This window comes from Aspergillus terreus, genomic scaffold, assembly GCF_000149615.1.
Source record: "Aspergillus terreus NIH2624 scaffold_7 genomic scaffold, whole genome shotgun sequence".
In the NCBI taxonomy this organism is placed as follows: domain Eukaryota; kingdom Fungi; phylum Ascomycota; class Eurotiomycetes; order Eurotiales; family Aspergillaceae; genus Aspergillus; species Aspergillus terreus.
This window is the reverse complement of record NT_165930.1, coordinates 806,686-822,239: the sequence shown is the minus strand read 5'-3', so window position 1 is coordinate 822,239 and position 15,554 is coordinate 806,686. Positions and strand designations below refer to the sequence as shown.

Below are 15,554 nucleotides of genomic sequence, written 5' to 3'. Positions count from 1 at the left end.
CATTTTCTTTTTCTCTCGCCTTCTACTCGTGACTGGTCGATTCCCGCATCGGCAAGATGAACGTCACTCAGGTGTTGGAAAACACCCTGTCGCCAGGTACCCCCCTCTCCCCGTCTGTTCAGATTCTGTGTTCTAGAAAATCCAGTGTAGAATCGAAGAGCTTGGCTGATCAGAAACTTCTACCTAATTTATAGATGCGACGACGCGTACAAATGCTGAGCAGCAGTTGCTTCACGCCGCTGAAGTCGACTTCGTATGTCGAACCCCGGAGAACTTCCCATCCTTCCCTTTGCCTTCCAGCCCAGCTAACCAACCCGCCTCTGGTCTCATAGGCTCAATACCTCATCACCCTGGGTCAAGAACTCGCAAATGAAGATTCCGCCTCTCACATCCGAACCGCCGCCGGTATCGCCCTAAAGAACGCCTTCACTTTCCGAGATGTCGCCAAGCTGCGCGAAGTCCAGAACAAGTGGCTGCAACAGATTAGCCCGGAGATCAAGACGCAGGTCAAGGAACTTGGTCTGAAGACCCTCAACTCCAAGGATGGCCGGGCCGGTCAATCCGCCGCCCAGTTCATCGTCTCCATTGCCGCCATCGAGCTGCCTCGGAACGAGTGGCCCGAATTGATGAACATCCTGGTCCAGAATGTCGCCTCCGGTTCCGACCAGCTCAAGCAGGCCTCGCTGATCACCATCGGTTTCATCTGCGAGTCTCAGGATGCTGAGCTCCGCGAGAGTCTCGCGGCTCACTCTAACGCTATTTTGACCGCCGTGGTTCAGGGCGCCCGCCGGGAGGAGCCCAATATGGATATTCGTTTCGCCGCCATCAAGGCCCTCAGTGACTCTGTCGACTTTGTGCGGTCCAACATGGAGAATGAGGGTGAACGGAACTACATCATGCAGGTTGTCTGCGAGGCCACGCAGGCCGATGACCTCCGCATTCAGGCCGGTGCCTTTGGTTGCCTGAACCGTATCATGGGCGCCTACTACGAGAAGATGCGCTTCTACATGGAGAAGGCGCTGTTTGGCCTGAGCATTATGGGTATGAAGAGCGAAGAGGAGGACGTTGCCAAGCTGGCTATTGAATTCTGGTGCACGGTCTGTGAGGAGGAAATCGCCATCGAAGATGACAACGTTGCGGTTCGTTGGGGCCTCTCCTATTTCACCCCGTCTTTCCCTTTTACTAACTAGATGGTCTATAGGCTCAAGCCGACGGTATTGCCGACATTCGCCCCTTCTTCGGCTTCGCTCGCGTTGCCTGCAGAGAAGTCGTGCCCGTCCTGTTGCAGTCCATGTGCAGACAGGATGAAGACGCCACCGAGGAAGAGTACAACGTCTCTCGTGCCGCCTACCAGGCTCTACAGCTCTACGCCCAGTGTGTCCAGGGCGACGTCATTGCACCCGTCCTGGCCTTCGTTGAGGAGAACATCCGCAGTGAAGATTGGCGCCACCGGGATGCTGCCGTTGCCGCCTTTGGCGCTATCATGGATGGACCTGACCTTAAGATCCTCGAACCCTTGATCAAGCAGGCTCTCGGTGTCCTTATCGGTATGATGGAGGACAGCTCGATCCAAGTTCGTGATTCGGCCGCCTATGCCCTTGGTCGCGTGTGCGACTTTTGTTCGGAAACCCTTGACCCTGACGTGCATTTACAACCCCTTATCTCTTGCCTCTTCAACGGCCTTGCCAGCACCCCGAAGATTGCCAGCTCTTGCTGTTGGGCATTGATGAATGTCGCCGACCGCTTTGCCGGCGATATTGGAGCTCAGACCAACCCCCTGTCGAAGCATTTCGAAGACAGCGTCAAGTCGCTCCTTGCCCTTACTGAGAGGTACGTTCCAAGACGGTCTCTTGAGAGATTCGCGCCAGTTCTAATCCCAGACAGACAAGATGCGGACAACCAGCTCCGTACTGCCGGATACGAAGTCCTTAACTCTTTCGTTACCAACGCTGCGAATGATAGCCTTCCCATGGTTGCGACTCTCTCTGATGTCATCATCAAGCGCCTAGAGCACACTATCCCCATGCAGCAGCAGGTTGTGAGCGTTGAGGACCGTATTACCCTCGAAGAGATGCAGACCAGCTTGACTAGCGTCCTACTTGTAAGCCCCCACCCTTCTCACCAAGTACACGAGAACAGTGCTGATTGTTTAGGCGATTGTGCAACGCCTCGAGACCGACGTTAGACCTCAGGCCGACCGCATCATGTACGTGATGCTTGAGGTCCTGAATACTGTTCCTCCCAAGTCCAGCGTGCCCGATGTGGTCTTTGCGACCATTGGTGCAATTGCGAACGCTCTTGAAGAAGAGTTCGACAAATACATGGCCTCTTTCACTCCCTTCCTCTACAACGCTCTTGGCAATCAGGAGGAGCCTGGTCTCTGTTCGATGGCCATTGGTCTGGTGAGCGACATCGCTCGCGCTTTGAACGAGAAGGTCCAGCCTTACTGCGATACGTTCATGAACTACCTGCTCACCAACTTGAGAGTGAGTTTTTTTCTCATTTTCCCCAGCTTCATTGGACGGCCTTGGCTAACCACAAATCAGAGCTCTACCAACCAGCTCAAGCCTGCCATTCTCGAGACGTTTGGTGATATCGCCCAGGCTATCGGAACGCAATTTGACACCTACTTGCCTGTCGTTGCTCAGGTGCTCCAGCAGGCTTCCATTGTCACCGCTAGCGCCGACGTGACTGTGGAAATGATTGACTACATCGTCTCTCTTCGTGAGGGCATCATGGATGCCTGGGGTGGTATCCTCCTTACCTACAAGGGCAAGCCACAGGGTAAGGAAGACTCCCCGGATACTATATACAGCATCTACTAACACATCGCAGTCACCCAGCTTCAGCCTTATGTCGAGTCCATTTTCCAGCTTCTGCACTTGATTTCCCAGGACCTTGCTCGGAGCAGCGAGGGCCTCATGAGATCGTCCATGGGCGTTCTTGGGTGAGCACCGCCTTCTCAGAGTATTCCAAAAGGCGCTTGACTAACTTTTGCAGTGACCTGGCTGAGGCTTTCCCCAACGGCGAGTTTGCGGCTTTCTTCCGTAACGATTGGGTTACTGCCCTTGTTCGCGACACCCGCCAGAACCGCGACTTCAGCCCGCGCACTATTGACACTGCTCGTTGGACTCGCGAGCAGGTCAAGCGCCAAATCAATCTGTCCACTGCCGCTGCCATGGCATAAAAGCAACGTCACGCCTGTCGAGTCACCGATTGCGTGTCCGGCGACCGCCCCGTTGGAGCAAGGCACCATCCTAGGTCCGCTCAGGGAAGTGACGCCGTGGTAAAGTCCCCTTTTACCTGAGTAACTCCATGCTACATGGGGCACTCGGATGCCGTGTCGCTCCTGATTGCTGCGCATTGGTGTGCGATCTGAAGTGACGCAGAAAGCCTGACTCAGCCTGACAAGACTTTCCTGGGTTACGGACGTTAGCATCAAACACCATCCCCATCTCCCTCGAATCCTCTACAATCACCCTTTCTTCCCCTGGCCTTCCAGGTTATCACCTAAAAGGTCTAATCGCCCGTTTTCGGAATCTCACCCGCCCCCTTTTCATGACTCCTCCCAATGCATGTTACTGCTTCTTCGTTGGCCTTCTGTTGCATCCCCTTTTCCCCATTCTATCATCTTCCTCTACTTTCTCAGCCCCTTCCTCCCCCGTTTTACGCTTCATGTCAGTTTTAATTAGAGAAGACCCCCATCGCATTTACCTCATGTATGCCCAAGAAGTCATGTAACCCCTTGAGAGAAGCCTTGCCACGATTTCCTCCCTTGTGTTCTTATAATCGCTGTCATCAAAAAGATCCTCCCTGTATAGAGAATGATAAAACCTTTTGAGTCAGCCTGTTGTTGTATTCTTAGGTTGCATGTAATTAGGAGGCTAAGTACCTTACCCGTACGAGGCAGGTGGCGACTGGCAGGATGTGTGTGTTATCGTCACGTGATATCTTAGATAAGGGCTCTGGTGGGATAACCCTACTCCCGCACATCGGCGAAAACCTCATCACTTTTCATCCCGTCGCGCTTGCTTCTCACCTCACCCCAGCACCCCCTCGTCCATCCTCGAGGTATGTACACCATGTTGTTCCCTCCCCTTATACAGCCTCTCAGCTAGTCTGGGAGAGCAATCATCGGGGATCCCTGGTCCCTTTTTGCCTGAGACATGGGAAAGATCCAGCGGGAGGAACCGATGATACGCATCTCTCATCACGGCACGGGCTGAAGAACCCTTCATATTTATTGGGCACTCTTTGCGCTCGAAGACTACTGGTGGCTGACTGTTTGGGGACATTGGTTTCTCTGCGTGCCGCCAATATGTTGGCAGTCGGAGAGAAAATCTTTGTCCGTCGAAAATTTCTAGATACCTCATTTCCGGTGAAAACCTATCTTTCGATTTGAGAATCTCGATCTCTACCCGTCAAAATGGTCAAGACCTCCGTCCTCAACGATGCGCTTAACGCCATCAACAACGCCGAGAAGGCTGGCAAGCGCCAGGTCCTGATCCGCCCCTCCTCCAAGGTCATCGTCAAGTTCCTCTCTGTCATGCAGAAGCACGGTATGTGGAGATTGCTCGTATATCATTGTTTTCTTCGGTTTCTGTTTTGTTTCGATACAATTGGGGGAAGCAAATCATTCGGGTTGATAACTAGGCAGCGGGTTCGAACTTCTCCACAACCTCTGCCCTTTAAGTGCCCGATATATTGACTACATTTGGCGGGGATCTTACAAGTTTCTGGACTGTTTCTTTTGCATTGTGTTTAGTAACTTTTAAATTCTCGCGACATTACTGACTCGTCTTTCTTTCAGGCTACATTGGCGAGTTCGAGGAGGTTGACGACCACCGCTCCGGCAAGATCGTCATCCAGCTCAACGGCCGTCTCAACAAGTGCGGTGTCATCAACCCCCGCTACCCCGTTCAGCTCCGTGACCTCGAGACCTGGGCCACCCAGCTCCTTCCCTCTCGTCAGTTCGGTTACGTCGTCCTGACCACCTCCGCTGGTATCATGGACCACGAGGAGGCTCGTCGCAAGCACGTTGCCGGCAAGCTCCTCGGCTTCTTCTACTAGACGAACCGTTAAAAAAATCTGAAAAGTACCACACCGGATTGGGATGGCACGGGATAGAATGGCGAGGGAATGTGCTCATTGATTGAAAAATCCTTCCTGGGCGAGGTGTTGTGAGGATATCTTGTATACCCCGGCTGAACCGTCTAGATAGCTTGGGCGATTCTCGCTCTTCAATTCAGTCATCTTGTCTGGTCAATTGGACTCCATCACTTGTAGACATTCGCCCGTAACCCCGTCAGGAAAATTTGCAGGCTCAACGGACCGAGGTTTCAACTGACCGCCTCATTCTGCCGTCGGTTTGGATATCTTCCCCGCAGATTCGCGGCTATCCGCATCTTTCACTTTCCCCTGTACCTAGACATATAACACAAGAACAATATCCAACAATGCCTCTGGATACGATATACCTCACTCGCCATGGCGTAGGTACCCCAGCCCTGGTCCATTCGCACAGATCCATCCCCTCCCACCATGTCTCCGACCTGATCTAACAACACCAGCACCGTCTGAACTGGACCATCGACTACAAAACTGGAGAATACAAATCGCAATTTCCCACGCCCACGGGTAACCCTGCAGACCCGACTCTGACGTCCCACGGCGTGCGCCAATCCTTCGAGCTGGCCGCCCACTTCGTCAGCCCAGCCGTCCACCCCAAGCCCTTCCGCGTGTACTCGAGCCCGTTCTACCGGTGTCTGCAGACGATCCAGCCCGCCGTCGAAGCCCTCAAGGAAGCGCAGCAGCGCCAGCTTACCACAGGCACGGACCATGGAATCGACGCCGCGGCGGAGCTGGACGTGAGGATCGAGAACGGCGTCGGGTGCGTCCTCCTCCCATACATACTCCCCTACACCCAAGGGACTATACCCCCTGAAAGGCAATACTAACAAGACCCCAAGCGAATGGTTCGGCCCAACATCCTTCTTCCACCACCCGTCACCGGCGTCTCCCGCCGACCTCAAATCCCACTTCCCCAACATCCTCGCGGCCGACACCACCGCACCCGCACACGTCTACCCGTCCACGCGCGGCGAGACGATCGCCCAGCTCCACGACCGCCTCGCCACCACCCTGGCCGCCATCATCGCCGACGTCGACGCCGAGATCGCCCAGCTGGAACGCACCCAGCCGCCCTCGTCCAAGGCCATCCTCATCTGCTCGCACGCCGCGCCGCTGATCGCCATCGGCCGCGTCCTGACCGGCCGCATGCCCGACGACAGCGGCGAGGAGGACTTTAACGTCTTCACCGCGGGGCTGAGTACGTTTGTGCGGCGGGGTGCGCCGGCGCAAACGCCGCAGGAGACACAGTCGCAGGACGTGCTTGCGCCTGGTACGCGGATTGCCCGGCCGGACGTGGCCAAGGTGCCGTGTTGGAAGGGGATTGGAGTGGCTGGTGGCTGGGACTGTGTGGCTAATGGGGATTGTAGCTTTCTCAGTGGCGGCGCGGAGAGGGGATGGTAAGTTTCGCTTTCCTTTTGTCTTGCGTCTCTTGTGTGGTGGGGAGGCTAACTTGACGGTCAGGCACTTCAGTGGCGAGGAGTCGTTTGATACGGGGCCTATGGCGCCGCCGTCGGAGTTGCCGACGTCTAGTCAGGAGGCTGAGTGGCCGGGTACCAAGTTGTAGGGTGTACAGGGTTGTATTGAGGTTGCTCTAGATGCTAGATACCAAAGATCGAATTGATTGGTTCCGTAAACGCGACGTCGCTAGATCCACCAGCACTGTTTCGTATGTACACGCTAAGATTTGGATGTAAAGGACAGAAGACATGGGTATGCAGGAGAGAACGAAGTGTGTGGCTATGGCTGCCTCTCTTCGTCTTGGGCTCCAGTGGGTATCGTGGGGTTGTTATCAGTAGTCGGCTCCTGCTCCGTCGATCCTGGACGGACACTTCCAGCGCCCTCTTCCTGCGAGGATGCACCCTGTCCAACGGGGGGTTGGTTCGTCGCTTCCTGTCGACGATTATGCTCCTCTTCCGCCTGCGCACGCTCCTCATTCCGTTGCGCCTCCTGCCGTCGAGCCTCGTTCCGTAGCTCCTCCGTGGCATCGCGCACTGCGATGTGACGTTCGCCGAGCCCAGGCACCAAACTTGCAATAAACAGCGCGAAGGACCGTTCCACGCGACGCAGATTCCGGCGCATCTCATTCAGGAGAGATGCGCCACCCGGGGGCGGTTGCGCTGGTTCGTTCGCAGGCCCTGCGGGGTCTCCGCCATCCGCACGCTCATGGGGTAGATTCTGCACGAGTCCTTCAAGATGGCGCTGCACGGGGAGGAAGAATAAATTATACAGGATCTGAGGGGCCATCGTCTCTGAAAGGAGAGATACAAGCACAGCGAAGGCGACGTACAACACGCGCGACCAAGTTCCCGGCTCGCTGAACATGTAGCAGAAGAAATACAGGCGCACAAAGAGCCACACGCGTCGCACGTTCCGGGCCAGCATGTTATCGTTATCGCGGACGGGTCGTGGGAAAGGGAATTGGCGCGGGTAATTGACTGCCGCCCGGCGAACGGCGTTTTCCATTACGTTAGGCTGTGTGTTGTTTTGCGCATTTGGATGCGCGGCGCCAGCGAAAGGCGCTGTCTGGGCATCATGCGCCGCACGAAGCGCCTCGAGGGTGGTGTGGATGGTCTCTTGCCGTTGCGGGGATACAAGAGCTTGATATCCCGTGGGTGATGTTAGGAGATACAGGGGCGTCTGTGCTTGAGCGTTGGCTCCGGAAGCCGCAAGACCGTCGACCGGTCTGTTAGCCGGGGCAGTCCTACATTGGGTGACGCGCATTTGGTCCGCTCGAGTGTAGAGATTAAAGACGCGACTGAGTAAGGACTCAATCGAACCATCCCGTTCTGCGTTGGGGTTTCGATACTGCTCATCAAGGAGCGCAAACAACTGACTTCGGAGCCAAATGATCTGGTCCATTGGAGGTGCAATTCCTCGATTAAGTTGTTCTTCGCACAGAGCAATCTGGGGCCGGATGATGCGCAAGCTCTGTTGTGGATCTTCTGGGAGTCCAAGCGACGGTAAGTGTGAGAATTGGGATGTTGTTGCAGTCGTTGGAGGCTGCGATAGACTTTGCGACGTCCGTGGCCACGCGGCTGGCTGTGGTGAGGTAAGGGGATTTGAAAGTGATGTCGCATTGCTATGTTGTCCTTGTAGAGAAGAAGCGTCTCGCTCTCGCTGTTCGATCTGTTGACGAATGGCTTCGATATTACGCCGCAGCGCTAACCCAATCTCCGCTTCGTTTGGAACTGCAGGGGTCGTTGGGCCCCTGTATCTGAGACTCTGTCCACCATTTGGTATCGAGCTCGGCGGTACCGATCGGCTATGAATGAAAGGACTCTGATATGCAGAAACACCAGCTGGGGACCGTGGGGCCGAGGCAGGCGAGGTTGAGGCTGTCGGGCTAAGTGACGGCGGTTTGGGCGGGAGGACAAGATGCATGGAATATTCAGCGCCCTAACATTGTCACCTTCAGTTAGCTGGATGATGCGCAGTCACGAAGCCAGGGGAGTAGATCGTACATTTACTGGGCCTAAAATGCGCTGCAAGCTAACGCTATCATCCAGCAGGGGCTTCCCGCAGTAAATCAATCGCTGGAGCTCTGGAGAGGGTCGATTGGGAAGAATCTGGGATATCCGCGCTTTAAGATCGGCAAGAGTATGGGACGCGGTTAAGTCTCTGAAGGTAAACCGGTTCGGTGGAGGTAGAGATGGACATAACACGTGCAGGATGAACTCGAGAGGGGTGTCGGAGGTCGCAGATGACGCGGCGTCAGAAGGCGCCAGACCGGACATGTTGGCGGGTGATGACGATACGTGACAAATACAACGAGGACTCAAGGTAGAGAGTGTCTATCGGTATAGAAAGGAGAGATTATCTCATGGAGTGAAGCGAAAGTAGACGAGATAGAATCGGATGGAAGCTGAGGTGGGATAGGAAACGTGGCACCCGGTGGTATCACTGGTATGCGAGAAGTGAGGGCTTCTTGGGTCGAGTCGGGACAAAAAGATCATGCGCAATTCAAGAATTAACCTCTAGACTGTGTAAGAGGGCAATTCCAGCAAACGATGGCTAGAAGGAGGACATGGCGTGTCGCATGAGATGGATTCAACTGAAGTATACAACCGGTCATCGACCCATCGGGACGTTATTCTGCCGGGCGGTGAGGAGCGTGATTTCACCCTCAAGTTTCTCTCTCCGGATCATCTTCGTCTCTTGCTTCTCCTGCATAATTCCCCGCTTCTTAGTCTTCTTACTAGTTACCCCCTGAAACTCCCCCCGCTAGGGGATGTCCTCCATGGAGTAATTCCCTATAATGGCCCTGTGCCTCACTAGCTGTTCTGTGCCCCTTCGCCGGAACTGCGCCGTTTTTCCGCCGCATGGCCAGCAGTCGTGGATGAACATGGTCGCCTTCAGGGCTGCTGGTGGTCGCAAACCCAGTGCGCGTCAGTTCTCGAAATCATGGAAACAATACAACAACAATAATAACCAGGAGCATCCGAGCCCCAAGGGCTTCTTCGGCTCTCGACTCCGCTTCGCTTTACGGAATACCAAGGTTGAATGGTACCCTATCCCCGTGGGGCTCGGAATCGGCCTCCTCGGTCTCCTGCAGTTCTACAAGTCCCAACGTGCTGAACGCGAGCGGATCGCCAGAGAAGCGGAGGAAGAGTCCTTCGACTTCGCGAAACCCCCTCCCCGTCATCGTATTAGACCCAGCGGACCATGGCAGGTTCAAATTATGTCCACCCTGCCCCTCAAGGCAATCTCGCGTCTATGGGGTCGCTTTAATGAGCTGGAGCTCCCCGTGTGTCTGCGGGCTCCGGGGTTCAAACTGTACTCGTGGGCCTTTGGAGTCAACCTGGATGAAGTTGCTGAGCCAGATCTTCGCGCCTACCCGAACCTTGCCGCCTTTTTCTATCGCAAACTCAAGCCCGGCGTCCGACCACTCGATCCTGACCCGCATGCGGTCCTCTCCCCATCCGACGGCCGTATCCTTCAGTTTGGATTGATTGAGCGAGGCGAGGTGGAACAGGTCAAGGGTGTGACATACAGTCTGGATGCCCTGTTGGGCTCAGCTACCCCGACCACCGCCGATCACAGCAAGAAGTTCACCGACCACCAAATGGAACCATCGCAAAAGGATGCGGCGAACATGAATGCTCATGAGGAGTTCGCCCGAATGAATGGTATTTCATACACTCTGCCCACCCTCTTTGCAGGAGATGAAGGAGGTGCCCGCCGACGATCCGCCTCTCTGGATGCGTCTACACAGTCGAAACCCTCTGCAGAAGCTGAAGTGAAGGCGGACCTGGCCCGGGGTGATGGAACACCCTGGTATGCGCCCAAGCCGACGTCCAATAACGCTCTCTACTACGTTGTGATCTACTTGGCCCCGGGTGATTACCATCGATTCCATTCCCCCGTGCCCTGGGTTGTCGAAAGCCGTCGGCATTTTGCCGGAGAGCTCTTCTCCGTGTCGCCGTATCTTCAACGCCATCTCCCAGGCTTGTTCACGCTGAATGAGCGAGTGGTTCTCTTGGGACGGTGGCGGTGGGGATTCTTCAGTTATACTCCCGTCGGAGCCACCAATGTCGGCTCGATCAAGGTCAACTTCGACGCTGAGTTGCGCACCAATAGCCTTACCACCGATACTGCCGCCGACATGGCTGCCCACCTTGCCGCGAAACGAGGCGAGCAGTATCCGGGATTCGTTGAAGCAACCTACCTCCACGCCAGCCGGACGCTTGGAGGACACCCGCTGCAACGGGGTGAGGAGATGGGCGGATTCCAACTCGGAAGCTCGATCGTGCTTGTCTTCGAGGCCCCCATGGGTACACGGAAATCCTTTGATGCGGGGTGGGAGGAAGGCAAGCGTGAAGGTGGTTGGAACTGGAGCATTGAGAAGGGTCAACGCATCAAGGTTGGCCAGAAGTTGGGATATGTGGATATCAAGGAGTAGAGTGTATTGGGTCTGTTTTGGTATATAGACTGCTTTTCTCGGTGTTGTTCCTCCTTTGTTTGATTCTTGTCTATGGTTCTTGAATATGTATGATAAACCTCTGGATACACCTACGCATGATACTAACAGCAGTCGTGTCCATCTTGCGGCAAGCCCAGTTTATGTGAATTACCTCTGTGGATAGCATCTAAAATATATTTCTCTGTAACACTCTGCTTAAGATTACCCATATCTCAATTTGAACCGACCACGCAATATTTTCTATTGTAGGATCTGATATCGATACCTCTAAATTTGTTCCTCAATCTTCACGAGATCCATACTATTGAGAACGTGAAGGCTGAATCCCATCCCAGAAGGGAGAAGTATAAACATAGCCGACACGTGACCCCGCGCAATCCGCAAAGAGCTTCTTCACGACTTCCTAAGCTTCCCCATTCAGGACTTTCAACAACAATGTCGACTTAAACCCGACGCAGGAACATGACTATATCACACATACATATATCACGCTGAGTTCGCCCATACCGCCAACCTTCACAATGCCTCGCCATCACATCCGACGACAACACCCCGCCCCAGTCGCAGACCCCAACACCTCGGATTCTCCTCCACCACAGACACATGGATCCAGACAGGAACATGCCCCTAGACAGCCCCAGTTTCATACTCCTCCCACCCGCGGCATTCCGCAACTCCATCCCTCGTCCGGCCCGATCGACTCCATCGGCCAGCGCGCCATCCATCCCACCGCCGCAACGCAGGCCGCTCTATTCTCCCTGTTCGGTCGCGGCGTTGCAGGACGGCCACGGGGATCGGTGATGGACGAGATGGGCGGCTACGACGAGCCGGCGGAGGAGAACGATGAGGACGACGACGCGCAGCACGACGAGGGCCAATTCGACGACCACGAAGACGACCATTCCGACTTTGGGCCGGAGCTGAATCCCGGCGAAGGCCACGATCTCTCGGAAGATGGGATGGAAGATATGGTCGGGAACGAGCTCGAGGAGATCGAAGACGAGGACGATGAAATGATGCATGATCGAGGTAAGCCACTGTGACCGACCCAACGAACAGTCACATTACTTTCAGAAAGGAAGTATACTGATATCGCAGCAGAACGATCGCCGTCCCCCCTCCCAAGCAACCTCCGCGAGATCTCCTCCCTCGCATCATGGACCGTCTCAACCCATAAACCAGGCTGCGGCGTCTCCGCGCTACGCAACCCCTCCCCAACGCAGTACTGGCAGTCTGACGGCCCCCAGCCGCACACGCTAACACTGCACTTCTTCAAGCTTGTCGCTATCGTGAAGATCCGCGTGTATCTGGACTTCGACATGGACGAGAGTTATACGCCGACCAAAATGACGTTCCTTGCGGGAATGGGCGGCAATGACCTCGTCGAATTCGCGACCTGGGAAGGTGATGCTCCCTGCGGCTGGGTGGATGTGCCCCTCTTCGGTGTCGGGGGTCGTAACGGGGGCTGGGTGCGCGAGGTCCGCCACAAGAAGCGCCGCAAGCGTCGCGGTGGCGTGTTTGGACGGAAATCGTCGAGTCGCCCCAATGAAGAAGATGATCTTGACGAGGATGATGAGTACGGGTATGACGACGAAGACGATGACGAGGAAGATGACCATGACCCCTACGCTGGTAACGTGCTGAAGGCGATGGTCCTCCAGATGCGCGTGATTGAGAACCACCAGAATGGGAAGGACACCCATGTGCGCGGGTTCCAAGTGTTTGCGCGCGACGACGACCGGCGGCGCATGGGGAATGCCCCGTCGGCCTCGGCGGATGGCCGCGTTCGCAGACACAGTGCGCGCAAGTCTCTGCGCGGTAGTATTCATGATGATGCGACAGAAGCCCGTGAGGGCCATGGTGATCTTGACCGCGGGAAGATGACGGGATTAGAAGAGCCGGATTGGATGGGAGAGCCCGTGATTCGGTAGTAGACTGACTGTTGCCATGTCTGTTCAGGCCTGTTTTTGCCTTCAATCTGTTCTATGTGGTGTTAGGGCGTTTTCAAAGATCGCGGAGGAGCCATACATAAAGCGGGTTAGATGGATGGCTACATTGATATTCGGAGTTCTTCGGTTGCATTTGTCCAGATACCCCAGGGTTCATACTTTCAGGCGCGGAATTGACTGAGGCACGACCGTGCTCATCTACTTTGTTTATCACATATGTTGTAGCTTTGGCATAATACTCGAGTCGGAATCGACAGGCATGAGAATTATGTCCCAGATATGGAAATTAATTTTTCATTCTATTGTACCTAGATGGCTTCATATCTCATTTAAATAGTGAACTTCCCACAATTTACTTTCTTTTAGGAAACTTTTACTTCAACAGCTTTTCCAACTCGGCAGCCACGGCATCACCAACCTGGCTGGTGGTGGAAGAACCGCCGATATCGCCAGTCCGGACACCAGACTCGATGACGTTGCGGACGGCGGCCTCGATGGCGCGGGCCTCATCGAAGAGACCGAAGGAGTACTGCATCATCATGGCGACCGAGAGGATAGCAGCGACGGGGTTGACGATGCCCTTTCCGGCGATGTCGGGGGCGGATCCTACCAACGTTAGTACCAACCAGGATCACCGACTTGAGAGAAAAAGCGGAAGGGGGCAAGCGTACCGTGAATAGGCTCGTAGATACCGTTGACCTTGCTCTTGCCGTCGGGGATGCCGCTCAAGCTGGCGCTGGGCAGCAGACCGAGGGAGCCGGGGATGACGCTGGCCTCGTCGGAGATGATATCACCGAAGAGGTTGCTGGTGACAACGATACCGTTGAGCTGGCGGGGGTTCTTGACCATGATCATGGCGGCGGAGTCGATGAGCTGGTGCTCGATCTTCAGCTGGGGGAACTCCTTGGCCATGACCTCGGAGACGGTTTTGCGCCACAGACGGCTGGTGGCCAGCACGTTGGCCTTGTCCAGACTCCACACGGGGAGCGGGGGGTTGTGCTGGAGGGCGAGGTGTGCCGCGAGCCGGGTGATGCGCTCGATCTCGGCACGCGAGTAAGGCTCCGTGTCCATCGCGTAGCCGCTGCCGTCGTCCTCCTTGCGCTCGCCAAAGTAGATGCCGCCCGTCAGCTCACGGATGATGTTGAAGTCGACGCCACGGCACACGTCCGCGCGCAGCGGCGAGCTCTCGACCAGCGAGGGCGCCGCGAAGTTGCACGGACGCAGGTTGCCGAATGTGCCCATCTCCTTGCGAAGCTTCAGGATACCCTGTTCGGGGCGGACGGCGCCGGTGCCCCATTTCTATTGTCGACGGTTAGTATGGATCCGGGAGTGGTGGGCGTTGGTTGGTCGGTGTCAGGTGGAACGTACAGGGCCTCCGATGGCTCCCAGAAGAACGGCATCGGCGTTCTTAGCAGCGTTGAGTGCCTCGTCGGTCAAGGGAGAGCCGGTAGCATCAATGGACGCCTGTAATATAAAGAAAGTCAGACAACGATTCCTTCTCCCATAACTCCGTAGCTAATGTCGGTTGTGAGAACTTACACCGCCCAACAGGTGGTCTTGGAGGTTGAAGGTGAGATCATTGCGGGACTTCTCAATAGCACGGAGCGCCTAGATATCAATGGCACACGTGAGTTATCTGACAGTAGAGATTACCCGAGGGAAGTGTCGAAGCAGGTCGAGCACTTCCAGACAGTTGACTCACCTTGATGGCCTCGGCGGTCACCTAGGATATCCAGTTAGCATTCTATACCGGGAAGCAATTGAGCGCATCTGCCCGGATGGACCTACCTCAGGACCGCAATGGTCTCCGGCGAAGACGACAATGTTATAGGAAGGCATTATGACGGGGATAGAGCGAAGGGGGCAGAATGAGACGTATGGAAAAGACGAAAAGGAAAGTGAGAGGATTGGGAGAAGAAGCTCTCATGTATGGCGGCGGGGTGGTCCCCGCGCGCCGACACCGGAGCGGTGGGGTCCTGGATGTGCTGCGAAGTAACCCGACGTCCTTGAATAGCCGCAATGGTACTGCATACTACATATGGTGTGCGACGGCACGTACAGTATTACTAATGCTAGTAGTTAGGCAGCTTCAGGGATAATTTCTAGTTTATGTCCACATCAATACAGCAAAAATTAAAAGGAAGTAACTCAAGACATCACAAGAAAGTGGTAGCAGACCAGAAAGACAGGTGAAGAAAGCGCAAAGAACAAGGGAGGATAATAAAAGACGTATGGTAGAGAATCGGTAAAGAACCAAAACACATAGACCAGTTCTCGTCCTGGTCTTCAAACACACATGTAAACCCACCATACCGTCCCAACAGAGATCACCCACAAGGAAACAATGAAAGAGAGAGAGAGTTAATCAACAGTACAACGGAACAACTGGGATATGCCCCAAGAGCCCCATGGACGGACCAAATGTAAAATGTATATGGTCAACAGGAATGTAGACCCGGTGGTTGACCTTGCCCTCCAGATCAAATTGTCAAGAGAGGTATCCTTATCTTGACGAGAAAGGAAATCGACAAAAATCCCGCGCAGGCGGTATGCTT

The 15,554-nt window shown here is 55.0% G+C and overlaps 7 protein-coding genes across 7 annotated transcripts; 5 read left to right on the top strand and 2 right to left on the bottom strand.

Moving 5' to 3' along the window:
* Nucleotides 1-56: 56 nt before the first annotated feature.
* Nucleotides 57-3,187, top strand: ATEG_05222 (karyopherin beta; the record flags this gene model as incomplete). Its single annotated transcript, XM_001214400.1, has 9 exons — nucleotides 57-96; nucleotides 195-253; nucleotides 333-1,139; nucleotides 1,202-1,830; nucleotides 1,885-2,101; nucleotides 2,154-2,486; nucleotides 2,547-2,784; nucleotides 2,836-2,947; nucleotides 3,001-3,187. The coding sequence occupies 9 exons, from the start codon at nucleotides 57-59 to the stop codon at nucleotides 3,185-3,187; spliced, it is 2,622 nt and encodes an 873-aa protein (XP_001214400.1).
* Nucleotides 3,188-4,426: 1,239 nt separating this feature from the next.
* Nucleotides 4,427-5,070, top strand: ATEG_05221 (40S ribosomal protein uS8; the record flags this gene model as incomplete). Its single annotated transcript, XM_001214399.1, has 2 exons — nucleotides 4,427-4,559; nucleotides 4,811-5,070. The coding sequence occupies 2 exons, from the start codon at nucleotides 4,427-4,429 to the stop codon at nucleotides 5,068-5,070; spliced, it is 393 nt and encodes a 130-aa protein (XP_001214399.1).
* A 386-nt stretch (nucleotides 5,071-5,456) lies between these two features.
* Nucleotides 5,457-6,694, top strand: ATEG_05220 (phosphoglycerate mutase family protein; the record flags this gene model as incomplete). The annotated part of the gene is made up of 4 exons (XM_001214398.1): nucleotides 5,457-5,492; nucleotides 5,571-5,890; nucleotides 5,970-6,527; nucleotides 6,601-6,694. 4 exons carry the CDS (start codon nucleotides 5,457-5,459, stop codon nucleotides 6,692-6,694), a joined length of 1,008 nt encoding a protein of 335 aa, XP_001214398.1.
* A 520-nt stretch (nucleotides 6,695-7,214) lies between these two features.
* On the bottom strand, nucleotides 7,215-8,864 carry ATEG_05219 (uncharacterized protein; the record flags this gene model as incomplete). Its single annotated transcript, XM_001214397.1, has 3 exons — nucleotides 7,215-7,329; nucleotides 7,418-8,526; nucleotides 8,592-8,864. 3 exons carry the CDS (start codon nucleotides 8,862-8,864, stop codon nucleotides 7,215-7,217), a joined length of 1,497 nt encoding a protein of 498 aa, XP_001214397.1.
* A 521-nt stretch (nucleotides 8,865-9,385) lies between these two features.
* Nucleotides 9,386-11,029, top strand: ATEG_05218 (phosphatidylserine decarboxylase 1; the record flags this gene model as incomplete). The annotated part of the gene is made up of 1 exon (XM_001214396.1): nucleotides 9,386-11,029. The coding sequence occupies one exon, from the start codon at nucleotides 9,386-9,388 to the stop codon at nucleotides 11,027-11,029; it is 1,644 nt and encodes a 547-aa protein (XP_001214396.1).
* Nucleotides 11,030-11,571: 542 nt separating this feature from the next.
* ATEG_05217 (anaphase promoting complex subunit DOC1) lies at nucleotides 11,572-12,981 on the top strand (the record flags this gene model as incomplete). Its single annotated transcript, XM_001214395.1, has 2 exons — nucleotides 11,572-12,079; nucleotides 12,152-12,981. 2 exons carry the CDS (start codon nucleotides 11,572-11,574, stop codon nucleotides 12,979-12,981), a joined length of 1,338 nt encoding a protein of 445 aa, XP_001214395.1.
* A 391-nt stretch (nucleotides 12,982-13,372) lies between these two features.
* On the bottom strand, nucleotides 13,373-14,838 carry leu2A (3-isopropylmalate dehydrogenase LEU2; the record flags this gene model as incomplete). The annotated part of the gene is made up of 6 exons (XM_001214394.1): nucleotides 13,373-13,605; nucleotides 13,671-14,298; nucleotides 14,368-14,463; nucleotides 14,539-14,607; nucleotides 14,702-14,722; nucleotides 14,788-14,838. 6 exons carry the CDS (start codon nucleotides 14,836-14,838, stop codon nucleotides 13,373-13,375), a joined length of 1,098 nt encoding a protein of 365 aa, XP_001214394.1.
* Nucleotides 14,839-15,554: the final 716 nt, after the last annotated feature.